This window comes from Cygnus olor, chromosome 6 (genome assembly GCF_009769625.2).
Source record: "Cygnus olor isolate bCygOlo1 chromosome 6, bCygOlo1.pri.v2, whole genome shotgun sequence".
In the NCBI taxonomy this organism is placed as follows: Eukaryota; Metazoa; Chordata; class Aves; order Anseriformes; family Anatidae; genus Cygnus; species Cygnus olor.
Window position 1 is genome coordinate 18,991,491 of NC_049174.1, and position 15,313 is coordinate 19,006,803.

The 15,313-nt window shown below is 41.1% G+C and overlaps 1 protein-coding gene across 10 annotated transcripts in view; it reads right to left on the minus strand.

Moving 5' to 3' along the window:
- Positions 1-15,313, minus strand: part of ITGA6 (integrin subunit alpha 6) — a 116,155-nt gene that overhangs the window by 49,863 nt on the left and 50,979 nt on the right. For 4 of the 10 annotated variants that reach the window (XM_040561361.1, XM_040561359.1, XM_040561358.1 and 1 more), the window contains exon 1: positions 523-777. The exons of 4 other annotated variants lie outside the window; for them this stretch is intronic. In XM_040561361.1, coding sequence (XP_040417295.1) covers positions 523-683 — 161 coding nt within the window. In that variant the 5' untranslated portion in view covers positions 684-777. Of the gene's footprint in view, positions 1-522; positions 778-2,277; positions 2,296-4,755; positions 4,774-15,313 lie in introns of those variants that run through there. 2 more of the 10 variants (XM_040561365.1, XM_040561362.1) reach the window with 2 other exon arrangements.

The following is a 15,313-nucleotide window of genomic DNA, read 5'->3' on the forward strand; positions in this document are numbered from 1 at the left end:
GAGACATTCGTTTCCTAACAATACCTTATACAAGATACACGCCATCCAGCACTACTGTACAGGACAAGACTGCTCAGTTACAGCCACGAAAAGCAAGGAACCCTCAGTTCTCCCGACGACGCACAAAGAAGCCTTGCTCTGCTTTCTGCATTTCGCAGAGGGGCTCCCGGCTCTCCCCTCGCCCCGCCAGGAGCGGTTTGTGCCCCCCTGCTCCGCCTCCCACCTGCCCGCTCCGCAGCGGGGGCGCCCGCGCTGCACTGGGCGGCCGAGGCCGAGATCCGCCCGGGCCCGGAGCACAGCCGCCGCCTCGCACGGTCCCCGCCGGGATTTTTGCTCCTCTGCCCCGCCGAGCACCCCCCGGGGCGGCCGGGCGGCCCCTCGCTGCCCCCGGGCGCTCGGCGGCAGGTGCCGCCCGTGTCCCCCGTCCCTCCCCCGAAGCCCCCCGCGTGCCGCCGGGCGGGGGCTGCGTCCCGGGTAGCTCTCCGGCGGTGTAAGGGACATAGACCCGGCGGCAGCACTTACAGCCGTCTCTCCTGCGGCTGCAGCTGCCGGTGCATGGCTAGGGAGAAGCCGAAGAGGCTGCCCGACTCGCCGCGCCGCATGATCACGCGCTCTGTGTCCAGGTTGAAGGCGCCGGCCAGCCCCGGCAGGAGGGGCAGGTACAAGAGGAGCGCGGCCGCCATCTGCGCCTGCCGGGCACGGGAAAGCCGCCACCGATCCGCCGAGCGCCGCCGCTCCCCCTCTGCGCCCCGCCGCACGGAGCCTGCCCCGCCTCGCCCCGCCCGGCCCCCGAGCGGCCGCTCCCGCCGAGCAGCCCCGCGCCTCCGCAGCGGGGGCGGCACAAAATGTCCGCCGGCCCCCGCCCCGGACGGCACGGCACAGCCCAGCCCAGGGCGCCGCCCCGCCTCCCTCGCCCCCAGCCCCTGCTCCTGGGAGGTTGGAACGGAAAAGAAAAGCGGGCTGCGGGCATGGGGCCGGGGCAGCGGGCCCCGGCGGCTACGAGCAAAGGGGCCGGGCGGTGAGCACCTGCAGCCCGCCTTCTCAAGGGGCCGCCCGACAGGGCTGCGGTCTGCGGTCCCCAAACGGCACAGCACGAGGGAAAAACAGTCAGCGACTTTGTACCTGTGTTTGCCAGACTCTTTAGACAGCACCTGGGAACGCACTTCTTTAAACCTCATTCCTTCACAGCCTTTCCAATCCTTAAACGGGTACCTTAGCCTTACGCTTCAAGTGTTTGAAAACACTACGTGGTTTGGGATCCCCTATATTATCTCATGCTTTCACCCGTAGTTCCAAAAGAGTAACCTCACTAATTCAAAGTGCAGGTGTACCTCAGTGCACTTCATCCACCCAGGAGAGGGGCTCAAGCTGTTAACCTAGTCTTGTTTTAGGGCTCTGGTTTAGGGAAGCGAACACAAGGTCTTGAAACCTTTCACCTGTCAAGCAGCATGACAATACTTTTTTTCCACCAGCATCTGAGACAGGAGAAGGGAAGCTTTTTCCCCCACAAGATTCCAGAATAATAATAATAGAGATTTGAGCCCTCACACATGATAATACTCCAAATAATTTCTTCTGGAACAATACCATGCTACCAGGGAGTAAATCCAGGCTACTTTTTCCAAAGTAATTATTCTAGGATAACTCCATGTAGAGACAAGTCTTTGGCTCAAGACCAAAACACCCTTGATCAAAAGAGAGGAGAAAACACACCAGAAACGTGCATCTAATGTGGAAACAAAGCATGTTGTTAAATTAGGCTCCCTGATATTTACTGCTATTAGGAACCTTCGCAGCTTGCTCCTGCCTCAATCATTCCAAGTCTTAATCCGGTGTTCAATCACTTTGCAGTCACTGCCATGGCAGAAAACTGTACTGGCATGAACACTGCCCTACAGTTTCACTGAAGGCTCATAGAGGGAAGGGTCCCAGTCTAATTACAATAAAGTAGGCTTACTCAAATCCGTGTATTTCACAGTAATTAGTAAAGATTTGAAAACAAGTCTTTTTAAAACAGTGTTGATGTCTGTACCAAAATCTTAGCAATGTTCCCTTCAGGACCATTTAAACTCTCATGCTATAATACTCTTACAGTAACTATAGTTACTGTAAACTAGTTACAGTAACTATAGTTACTGTAAAAGTAATACTTGTAACTCCTGTTACCAGTCAGGGTACTTCCATGCTGTATCCTGAGCCACATGAATTACTCTGGCACATTAGGTTCATCTGACAACTGCCTCTCCCTCCCACCAGTGCTGCCTGGGCATGTTTTACCTGTTTGTTGTTACCCATAGATGTTTCCCTTCAGCAATGTCTTTCTCACCTCCAGATGCAGTAACACACATTCCAAGACATAGTTATATTAAAGCCTGTCTCAAGTGACCACAGCAGGAACAACAAAAATAGACTGCATAAAGGGTGGAGCAGAAGTGCACACAAACAGCTTAGAGTTACCTTGGATCTCATCATTTTGTACTATTTTAATTTGCTGCATGTGAGGAAAGGAAAAAAATGTTTGAAAAATGTCTATTTCCTTCCTTTGCCCTTCCTCAAAAAAAAAAATGCTGTGGATTGTAGATAATTAACACATACCTCAGCAATTCCTTCATGCCATCTCTGGATAAAGGGGGACCAACATTAGGCATGATGACCAATTAAACATGACCACGCTGCTATGCGTAACATGGCAATTCTAAGAAAGGCAATGGCCAGATCAAAGCTGAGTAGCTGAGTGTCTTTATTATCTATATTATATATAGATATAACAACTGCTTTGCTGTAGCCAAGTTTTGAAGCTGCCTGCTTATTAATGGTGGGTTGGTACACAGCCAAAGTTGGTCTCCTGCTGTGCCTACATATTTAGCTAGCCTTAGCACTAGCAATACTTTCCTCCTCCATACAATTGTGTAGTTAATTAAAAAGGAAAAAAAATATTTTCTGGAAAATATAGAGGTGGGATGGAAAAACTAGTGCTTGGCAAGACATTTTAGGCTTTCCCTAAAAGGAGGGCAAGGAAAAATGCTTTATATTTCTGAACTTTTATCATTTATATGAACAACACATATTACGCAAAGAAAAACAGAGCTCGTGGAATCTCAGCTGTGAAGCTTTAATGCAGCATATCAAATGGTCCTGAAAAAACAAAATATGTAAACATCCCCTTCGCGTTTCATTATAAAAAAAATGCTTGATTTTATAATTGATGTAATTCCAGACAAGAAAAATTGATACAGGCCAAAGAGGTTTGGTTTATGGTGCAAGTTCTAAAGCTATAAAGTTGTTTCAGTTTGGAAACTGAAACTAGATTTAAGAGTTAATAGCCTGAATCAACCTTCTGGATGATTTCTCCTGCATGCAGTACACACACACTGTGTAAAACCACTTTGTTCTCCAAATTATTTACCTTTACTGAACGGATGCATCTCAACAGCTACAGTAAACACTTGAATTTTTATGCAGCCAGGCTATTTTTGCTCATATATCCTCTATGGCTGTTATGGTTCTGTGTTAACAATGATGTTAGGACTAGCAAACAGCAGTGCAGGAGAAAAAGGTGCTTACAGCAGTAGGGGAGATAAACTACTCAATACCATATAAACAGAATGTTTTTCTCTTGAGTAGTCTAAAAACCAGAATGTTTAAGTAGTTATATTTACACACTTGGTATTAGCAATTGTACAGAACTGATCCACATCATATTTTCTATTGGTAACTGAAGATAGTAAAAGAAGAGATTGAGACAATCTTTCTAAAAAGATTCCTAATATACATTTTTTTACTCTTTTAAAATCAGATGAACATCAATTCCTGATTAAGATGTTGCTATGTTTTTAAAACTTGTATTTTTTTTCAATGTCTAAAACAACTATAGACATAATTCTGCCATTCTATACTTGTTTGCAAAATGAAAATATACTGCCTCCATAGATAAATTGTTGAGAATTTAACATATTTCCTATTTGAAGTTTTTTAATCTGGACTTTTTATCATTGTGTCATGGTTCTAATGTTAAGTTTATAAATAGTAAATGAAGTGTTACACAAATAAGTGAGTCAAAGGAAAAAATTCTGTCCAGACCCCGAATTTCGGCTAACGCTGCAACCGGCATTACATAGCAGGTCTTTAAGCCTTTTACTAGAAGAGAGTATTTTTCCACCCAAGTTGTCAGGTACATTCCTTAAGTAGTTTCAGTATGACCAGCCCGAACTGTTTGCAGAGTAAACATCTTTGTAAACATACCAAGAGGAACCTTCTGCCCATAGCTAGGCAGAGATCAGAGAAATCCTGGTGACAAATGGGAATTAAATAACCATAGTTTGGATTGCTGTGGAAAGAATTAAGAATGTTCCTTCAAAATTACTGATAACTGAAGCATAAAGGCACAGTCATCTTGAACATATCCCTGTATTCTAATTCATTGGCCACGTAGGGGAGGGGGGGTGCTTACATGGTAGCGTAAGGACGGCCTAAGCTTAAACATCCTTATACACAATATGGGCCCCTTTGAGGAGGAAAATAGAAGCTTTACTAACAAGATATCCACAGGACCTCCCTGGAGACTCTCCGCAGGAACTCAGGAAGTAAAATGAGTCTTCATGGGACCCATTTTAACTCCATCGAGAGCCAAAAAAATAATTAAAAAAATCATTACTCAGGACAAAACACTTTTGTTCTCCTAGCATACACAGACTGACTAAAGGGTCTTTGGCCATCATCCAAAGCACAACTCCGCCCAACCTTGATAGCACCTACCTCCAAGAGCTGCACTGGGTGCTAGACACACAGGGCACGACCTTGGACAAAGTCTGCAGAGAACAAGACCAGGAATTACAGTCACTTGAGGTATCTGGTCTCTAGGTCACTCTCCAGCCTATTGTAATAGCACTGTGTAGCTGAGACCCCTTGCACCAAACTGGTGGAGGCAGCTGCTTGTTCATTACCACACTTGTTACACCTGCTCCCCATCAGGGCCTGGATCAGACCCAGCTGTGAGGGCAGCCAGCTGGCTGCTCAGCATCCACACAGGAGGTAAAGCCCAGTCAGAGTTTGCACATAGGTTTCCAGTGGTTGTTAAGAACCATGGAAAAGAAAGGGAGAAAAAAATGCATCTCATCAGTTTGAGATTCTGATCAGAAATCTGACTTCTTTTTAAAAAACAGAATCAATTTTATATTTTTTTTCCTGTCTGTAACAATATTACAGTTTTGGTTATACAGCCACCACATTCGCATGTGCCAACCAAACTGCATCTGCCACTGACTCATCAGGAGCAGTGTTCAAGACATGTTCAAACACAGCTTTCAGACCGTTGGAGGCAAAGCCAAGAGAGGCTGCTTCTCTGGATAAGGTCTAGAGCTGTAGCCTTAGTTTCTTTACTAATTAAAAAAGACTTAAGTAAAAATCTAACAAATGTATTTACTTTTCTCTTTAGATTAACACCCTGATTTCTGATGAACAATCTGAACAATCAGCTGGAACTGAGCACTGCAGTCCTTTTTATTTTTATTTTTTACTTCCTTTGGATCACCATTTTAAAATACTTTTCTGAACAATATCTAGTTTTTATTAATCTTAGTCTTTTAAATCAATACATAATGAACATGAACAATGAATTGAATAAATCAAATCTTTTGCTACGTTAAGTCTCAGTTAGTAACATGCTCTGTGATGTTGCAAATTTCAATTATTCAAAGACTGTAGAAAAATCCTAAATAAAGTCTGTGAAAGTTCAGTCCATTCAGATTTGGGCTACTGTCTCAGTAAAAATTGGGTCATTCTCTCCCTGCTTTACCTGAGTGTGAACAGCAGTTATGTGAAGGTTGAGGACTCACTGTAGTTCTCAAACTCCCTGCTGAGCAATGCAACCTTCAGTTTCTGGAGCTTCATAAGTTACTAAACAGAAACGGTACAAAACAGAAACAAAGGAATCTTTTACCACCATGCCAATCTACCCATGGTGCTATTTTATATGCAAAAACTTTCACGCTCTCATTTAGTCCAACAAATTAAGAAATTAGGAAAAAAATCAACAAATTAAGAAAATCTGTTATCCAAGGAAGAATTTTTAAAAATACCAGTTATTTATCGAACCACAAAATGTGTACATCCACCAAAGGAAAAAGACTAAGGATTGTCTATGCATGCAGTAATTTCCGATTAACTGCTTCTGTTTAATTATTAAACAACAAAGCTAAGCTTAAAAGGAAGAAGATTTTTTTTTTATTCCGGAATAAGACTGCATACACATGGAGTTAATCAGGACCAATTTCATGTTTAAACAAGCACTACAGATGTATTCATACAAAAAAAAAAAAAGAGTTCCTCTGCAATTCCAGTTTTATTCAATGAAAAGATTCATTACATGATGCTGCCATGACCAGGCAGGCTTAGTGAGCAAATTGCAAATCTAATCAGTTTGGCAATGGGTTTTATGGAAGCTGTTGCGTTGGCTTGACTAATATCAAGTGATTTGCTCTTTTGTTCATTCGTTGCAAACAACTACAAGCAGGGGCCAGGAAGGAAAGGTCATTCATTAATTATGAAAGTGTAATTTTTTATATTTTATTGAAAAGGTTTCAAGTGTAAGGTTTTGAATAAATCATTGCATATTCATTTTTCTCACTCCTTTTTTCCTATCTTTTTATGCTTCTAAATTTCAAGTGTAGAAAAGGCAAAAAAAAAAAAAGCAAAACACCTAATGCCTTCAAGGCAATCAAGATTTAAGGTGCAGAGTTTTAAACAATTATTCCAGTAGTATGAAAAATTGGTAAAAGATTTGCGGCACAAATATATTTCCAAATTTCTTTACACTATAATTCCTCTGATGCTTATTTTAAGACCACCATCTGTTTGGTCAGCCTCTCCGAATCAATTCTTCCATGAGAAGTTTTCTGAGAGGTCTAAAAAGCATGTTTTGAACATTCCTTTGGTATTCTCATTTAAACAAACCCAGAGTTATTTGATGTGATAAGAGGAACCATTGAAAAATACACATTATAACTACTACACATATTTTCTTCATCTGTAATTAACAGTCGCTCTATCTGCCCTGTATGCTTAAACACCTCTAACACCAGCAGCCTCAAAGAGAACACCCAAAACCTAGCAGAGCTCATTCCGTACATCTGGGAGCATGAACAGCATAGAAAGTTAAGACAATACAGTCAGGGGACAGGTTCTTTCAGTTTTCACAAGGGCTATACTGTTCCTGTCATTTCTTGCACGACACATACACATTGCTTTCTTTACCTGTGAGTGTGCGCTTTTAGTACATACCAGACAGACAGTATGTTTTCCAGCATACAAACAGGTCAACTTTGTGAATTTCTGACCACATTCGGTGAAATGCATGCATCAGTTCCTATTACCCAACTATTTCTAAAGTCAAACAGCATTTCCAAGGATCAAGGTCCATTTTTAAGCAATTCAGCAACTTAACTAGCAGTTAGATCAAGGCATGGGTATTTGCTTGTCGACTGCAAATGAATGTAAACTGACCCATTTTTACTGTGGATTTGTTCTTCACATTAACCAAGTAAAATGCAGTTATTCTGCAGTAATAATATGGTTTTCATACAGAACAAAGAAAACTATCTCAAAGCATTTTCATTCTTTCCCTGCAAGGTAGCAGCATTAAAATCTCCACTTCACAGTGAAAGACCGACGGTCTACTTAAGGACAGAAGAGTGACCCAGTATCATGAGGAAAAGCTGCAGCTGAACCCACAGCCAGACCCCATTTCTGGGTTCTCCTTCCTCTGCCTCATGTAAAAGCCCAGAGTAAATCTGAAAATCACTAAGTTCGCTTTTGCACAGCCATCAGATGCTGTGCTGGGATAACCAGAACATATATGCATTTGGCTGACAGTCCCCATCCTCTGAGTAACATGCTATATTGGGGGGGGGGGGGGTGGGGGGAGTGTTGTTGTAGATAACCATTGTAATGCCCCTGATGGTGCTCTGACCCCTTGTCTCTGGGAATTTTTAACTATGTGTTGTTTTAACTGTGTGTTACTGCTGTACTTAACAGAGTAAGATTTTGATGTAAAAAATAATCCTTCTGCTCCACTTTACTTAGTTTTCACATAGTATTTTAAGATTCCAGCAGTTATCTCTGTTCCACTCCAAACTTCAACACGTCAGTTCTAAGCCCTTTGTCACCCATGGAGCTGACTGACCATTGTTGGAAGAAGGAATTGATCTGTCTGTAGTTGGGGAACTACAACCACCAGATCCGCCCAGTGTGCAGAAAATCTAGAAAAGAAATTTGTGCAGATGCATGTCCTGCAGACAATAAACAGCAGATGATGCAAGTGCTTGCTGACCAGCTGCACAGGGCAATCACCATGCAGTGGGATCAGGTCGTGGTACAAGCCTGCGCCTGTCAGTAGTAACTGCAAGCCCTTCAGATCCTGTGTTCCCAAGGCTGCATGCCAAGTTTATTTCAGCCTCAGGATGCCAAAGTGACAGCTGCTTTAGGAGGGAGAAATCAGGGTATCAATCTTAGGGGAAAAGTTTGCATCACTCAACAATCTGTTTGGTGTCAGAAAAAGACGCCCTTACAGGAGGCAGTTAATTTGCAGACATGCGTAACCATTAACCATCATGAAGAATCTCAGGTATGGATAAAGCACAGGAGTTGTTTAAGTCAATTAAGAAGGCTTCCTTAGATTTGTAGGCTACATATTGGCCGTATGTAGAAGCCAAAACATTGTGAAGTACAAACAGCATAATACTATAGATAATAAAAGTTGACATAAATTTGAAATTTTAGCCCTGCAGCATTATGTAGTCTTAATATCAAACTGCCACGCTGCTTAGCAGCGGTTCTACTATTTCTCTGTAAGTGTATTACAGGCTCAGTAATGGTGGCTACATGGCTTTATTCCAATTTTTATTTCATTGTAATAGAAAATATATTTATGGTTTACTTCAATTTCAATGTTATCTTTTTGCTTTTTTGTAATCTCAAGTTTATGAGAAGGAATGCTCTGTATTCGTGTTTCAGGATATTCATTCCACTATTTTGTGATTATTGCTGTGTGTACATAATCTTAAACTGATCTGCTACCTTCAGCTGCTGTGTCCTGCTCCCTATCTGCATGTAGTCTGTTGCTATTTGAGGTACAAAGGAGAAAAACTGGTACGCCACAGTCCACTTGGAGAGTTATTTTAATACATGCTTGATTCGTCAAGTACCTAAATTCTTTCATCTCTTGTGGATAACATCACACAATATATTGAAATAACTTGAGTACCTAAAAACAGTCTGACTACGACTACATGTATCTCTATAGATACCATGGTAAGCCTGCATTCCAGTATGTCAAGCTAGGCCAAGAAGGTGTGTTAGATATCTTCATCCTACCACAGACCTGCCCTCTGTGCATCCCTCAGAAGCTTTTCCCTACTCTGTGGCCAAAGGTGCTTTTGCATAAGGAGTATGGGAATACACTGGCAGCTGCAGGTCACTGGTGTGCCCCAGATGCGATGAGACTGAGGAGGCTGCCATGGCTCTTGCCACATTTCCTGACATTTTACTGTATCCAACACTTCCTCATCCTTTGTTGGACAACTGAATTCCTGCAGATTGTGTACACCTGGGCTTTGCATAGACCCACACTGTAATGCTCACAGCAGGGTGCTTGCAAGAGAAGTATTTTCAAACACTGTAAAAGCCTGAAGTCCAAACATTGTGACTCAGCTTCAGAGCTCCAAATTGCAACCACACTGGTCTATGCCACTGGCCTTACGGGATTGCTGCTGGAGAGCAGTTTGCAATAACATTATAATAATATAGTGCTATAACAACGTTGAGGTAATGGAGCAGAAACACTTGAAGGCAGGAAACATTCTTTTGTCAGACCAACACAAGCTAAAAGGTGTATCAGCAGGACAAAAAACAACATGAATACATTCAACAGAAAGAAACATCTCTCATAAAACTCCATTGTAGAACAAGTGTAAGACTCATTTGAAAAGTCATTTCAGTTCTTAATAATTTCTAATAGCAATAGGATTTTTTCTTCCAAATACATTTTGGTAGGGAATAAAAAAAGCCTTAGTCTAACAAATGGCCCCTTGGACAAAATATTTGGAATATAACCACATTTGTAAATCTCTAAAGTCACCCTGAGTCAGGGAGAAAAATGCAAGCATCAAGCCTCTTGGTTATTCTGGCATTGTGTAACACAAGACTTTCAGTTCTCAGTAAGAGGAATGTTTTACTCTGGTTAGCTTGAGGTTAATACCTAGCCAGATTTTTTTTCCCATTATTATTAGTAAATCAACAGCAGCTTTTAGCATCTTGCAAGACAAGTTTCAACAAAGGCGCACTGTTATTTTCCCTGTGATTAGTAAATCAAGACTAGAACACATGCTCCACAATCAATTCAGGGAAGAGAAGGAAGATGTTTGCAATCTCTGTTGCACCATTCTGTCATTTTTATCCCAAGGATCAAGACCCATTGAGAAAGAAGAGGCATGATCTGTAAAGAAACTAAGAGAAGAGTTGTTGATTAACCCCAACACCAGATAAACTGCCTTGCCTTTGCCACAAATCACCCTCCAAAGGGATTTTCCAAGTGTGGACACACTCGGGAGGTAGCCATAGCTGGGAAGGTCTCATTAAGAGCAACACAGCTTCATTGTCAACACAGCTCCTGAGATGCAACGGCAGGAAGCACAGAGATGTTTTAGGGACTCGGAGGTGGACTCATGGCCTCCTCCAGCTCTTGAAATCTGTGAAATTCAGATTGAGAACACTGCTTTATTGAAGGGACACAGGGCAAATATTCACCTTTCTTAAAAGTACAATACTGGCAAAGCCTTAATGGGACTTCAGCAGTTCATCCTCTGTAACTCTCTTCCCCAACCTTTTCATGTGGAGAGTGATTGAGTTATTGGTTCCTGTTTCCAGATTTTGTGCAGTTGTACTTAACACTTAGTTGTATATGGGATATTTTTTAGCCTGGCTCTTCTTTGCCTCCAAATTGTTGACTCTGATTTCCAGCACTGATCTGTTTTATAAAGCTTTAAAACCCAAACAGCTGTGCAAATTTGTATGAAGGATACATGCTGGCACAAATGTTTGCATGGTATGCACTTATATTCTGTGTTGCCTGTCTTATTCCAAAGACATTATAATTTTATTTGTATGAAGTAGCAGACATACTGACTCAGACAAAAGCTCAGCTAACTCAATATCCTGCCTAACAGTTGTCAGTAGCAGACACCTGCAAAAGAATGCAGTAGTGTGCTCCATCTTTTACTTGTTCCAGCAGATTAAGGACTCTGTCTGTCCATGGGTTCATACAGACCATGAATTTATTGACAGTTTCTAATTGATATAGTTTAAATTAAATTTCCAAATTATATTACTGACCTCTACAACAACTGTGGAAATGAGACAAGCAATTAAATAGTGCACTGTGTGAAAAGGGACTTTCTAATTCAAAAACTCTTCTGCCCAATAACTTCAGTGTGCCCAGCATATTACATGATCCTACGTGAAGAAATCACTCCCTATTTTATTCATGATTTTATAAACTTTTGCCATACTCCATTTCAATCATCTGTTTTCACACAGAAAAAATCCTTGTCTAATAAGTATGTCAAATAGAAATCATTATAGGTTCCTCAACGCTCATGGCATTCTCTGTGCTTTTATTATTTCTGTATATTTCTGTAATCCCCAGAACTGTCAGACCACCACGCAATATTCAAGATGCAAAGACATCGATTTATAGCAGTAGTGTAATCACATGCTCTGTTTTGTATGGTATTCCATTCATAATTCCTCATTTTCTAAGTCCATTTTTGGCTGCTACTGAACACTGAGATGACAGCAAGCCTACTGCAACAAGACTAATATCTTGAATAGAATAAATTAAGTCAATTTTTTAGGTCATGCATATTGTTTTTTTATAGTAGTGACCTCAATCTTACTATTTTATTTCTCAGTCATTTATACTGTGTTTTGTTTTGTTCCCCACTCCCCCTTCCCCCTGAGCCAGCTTCAGTTTTGATCCTCAGACAATTGTGAGGAGTTAGCAGACACTGTCTCCCTAATACGCGCATCCCTTCTTAGGTCTTTAAACAAACAGCAAGCAGCATACATCCTTCTCTCTGTGGGGAAGAAAAAAAGTATTCTTTCCATTTGCTTCCTTTCCTTCAACAATCTCTTAATCTACATAAGGGCGTTCTCTTTTACTGCATAACAGTTTACATTCTAAGGCCTCAAAGCAACTTGAAAATCCAAGGAGGTTGTGATGACCAACTCAACTTTTTATCTACAAACTCACTGTCTGCTTGAAAGAATTCCAAGAGGCACGATGTCCCTTTGCGAACTCCATATTTTCCACGTATCCACTAACAGTGTTCTCATTACAATTCCTATTGTGTTCATGGCTTAGAAATCAGCTTAATTTCTGTATTATTTTCTCCTGATCATCCTATTTCAAACCGTTCTCATACCTGAGCCCCTTTATTCCTCTGGTACCATGATGACATAAGCAGCAGTTAAAACTCAGTTCGGGGGAGCTCAACAATTTCATACATGCACTCCTTCAACTCTCAAGAACAGTAAAAATCTCAAATAAGAAAATACTGAACCAACTGATGGTGCCCTGGGCAAACAGGATGAACACATACAGAGAATCTTCACTTCCATACTCAGAATTATGCACTTATGCACTGTGGGAACATGAGCAACTGCCAAACGAGAGCCTAAAAGCTGCAAGCTGCTTTCTGCTCCTTATCCTCAATCTTATCATGTTATGACCTCAGGACACAATGCATCATGAACCCAGAAGTCAGTATCTACTCTTCAGAAGGTTACTAATACTTTCTCCCCTAACACCTCCCCCCCAAATTACCAGCCAAACTTCATGTCTCCCTAGTATAAATAATGCCAAATGCATCTTCTCTTTTGAAGCAGGCTGCTGATGGCAATTGCCTCATTGTTACAATTCAACTGACAGCATCGGAATCCTCTTAGAAAGCAGAAATCCTTATCCCTTTAATTTCCTTGGGCCCCCATTCATCTTTCAGCAATGACTTCACTAAAGGGGACTTAGTTTTCAAGCAACACCAATTCTCTGGATTCTCCATACTTTTTCACAGCTCAGCATTACTGTCTTCTCATCTGCTGTTTCATGATGAGCACTCGGACTACTGATGTGCACTTGTGGCTTTTTTCCTTACTCACAAAGCACCTCAGAAGAAAAGCAGTTCTAAAATATTTTATAAAAAGACATCCGTCTCTGTCATATTAAAAAAGCTGCATGACTACAGTAAGCCAACACCTAAATGAGTGTGCCTTGTCTTTACATGCCTTCATTAAATAACACCTGAGGTTATGTCTCTCTATGTGAATGCACATTCATAGCTATAAAATTCTTGGCAGTTCCATATTATCATACTTATGAGCTGTGTAGATGACTCCTGGTTGAGCAATAACCTTCAAGCTGATCAACCACTGTCACCACAATAGAAGGGGGTTCTCAGCACAGGCTTGTTAACCTCTACATGAACAGGTAAGGCTCTATGCCCATGCCATGTTTTCTAAGACTAGAAAACTATTTTCCTTGCACCAAAAAAAAAAGTATTTAACCATTAAAGTTCTAGCCCATGGTTATATAGTCAACATACTTCTCATTCTAATTCATAACATCTAACACAGCACTTCACAGTAGCATTTGGAAACTGCTTCCAGTAGAACAGGTCTGCACTTTACAAAGCACAGTTCCACCTACTTGCAACTTTCTGTTTTTCCATACACTATATATTTGATTCTAAGCTTTATAGCACTCAAATTTGTTACACAGAGTGGAAGTTCATTGTTAAAGGTACAAAATACTATTTTAAAAACTGTAGCTCAGAAAGGTAGTTTTTAAGCATAGAAAAATGGGAGATCTTTCCACAAACTAACAGTAGAAATAAAAGTGGAACTGTTTTTTCAGACCTAAACAGAGAGAATGCTCATATGCTCATTAAAGACAGTGCTTAGGGACATGGTTTAGTGGGTGACATTGGTAGTAGGGGGATGGTTGGACCAGATGATCTTGGAGGTCTTTTCCAACCTTAATGATTTTATGATTCTGTGTTTCTAAGGAATTACAATGATGAGTTAAGTACAGGGAATATAAGATAAAGCATTCTTTTCTTTGTACCAGTTGCTGCAAATACAGTTTCTTTTCCTGAAAATTACAGTTTTAGACCTTCTAAAAAAAATCTTTGAAAAGAAAATCCAACTTTTTTTTTCCCATTCAAAGTTTGCATTTGTCAAAATAAGGTACATTTGGAAAAAATGAAACCAGCAGTGACATCACAGGGGTGATAGGTTTTTGGATCAGCAACTAAGCTTCTCTTCCTTTTCCTCTCCTTCCTTTTTCTCCTGTATAAACCAGTAACTGGTGTGATTCTTGTTATACAGCTTAACTTCTTAACTACTTCATTGTTTTCTGCTCATCTATATTATTTAGCTAGAACATGGAGTATAGTTGAGAAGATAAGTGAACAATTTAGTGACATTTAAGCCCTACTCCTGAAGATACACATATGCTAACTTTATTAGCATGAGTACTTCCAATAACTTTAAAGGAAGTAATCACTGGAATATAATTAGGCATATGAATGAATACATGGAAAACAGAGGGCCTGTTCAGCTGCTAAAGATAGGAATTTACTCACTTTGTTATCTAAAACATGTTCAAAATGAGATCTGCAGAACTCTCAAACAAGACCCATGGATGCCTGACTTTTGGACAGCATATTCCAAAATGCCCTTTTCAGAGGAATAGTTTGACATGCCGAATAATGTGGACACAACCTCAACTATGCCTCATCTTTTTAGTGGAACATGTAACAACACAGAAGACATACAGTTGCACCTCCCTTCCCTCTCCCCTGCTCTTTCCCAAAGCACAATCATTTGGTGTAAAACCACGTAGAGTGAGTACCGTGTCACCACCTGTGGACACTCCAGCCAGAACAATAGTGTCACTCCGTTGTCACCTTCCGTGGTTCTTGTTGTGCTGCTGACAGCGCAACTGTGAGATGCAGCCTGGGGCCAGGGAGATGAGCAGGACACAGAAGTTGGTGCTTCAAAGCTTTTTCAGTTGGGAGTGTCATATACACCACTACCTTACTTTTGCCCACCTACGTACATATATTTGCCTTTATTTTCTTAATATCCATCATTATTCTTTAGACACAAGTAAGACTCACGGTAATCACAGTAGCCAAATACTGCTTTCATCTTCTATTTAATCTTGGACATTTTTATACAAAAGAATGAAACCAAGGGTGTG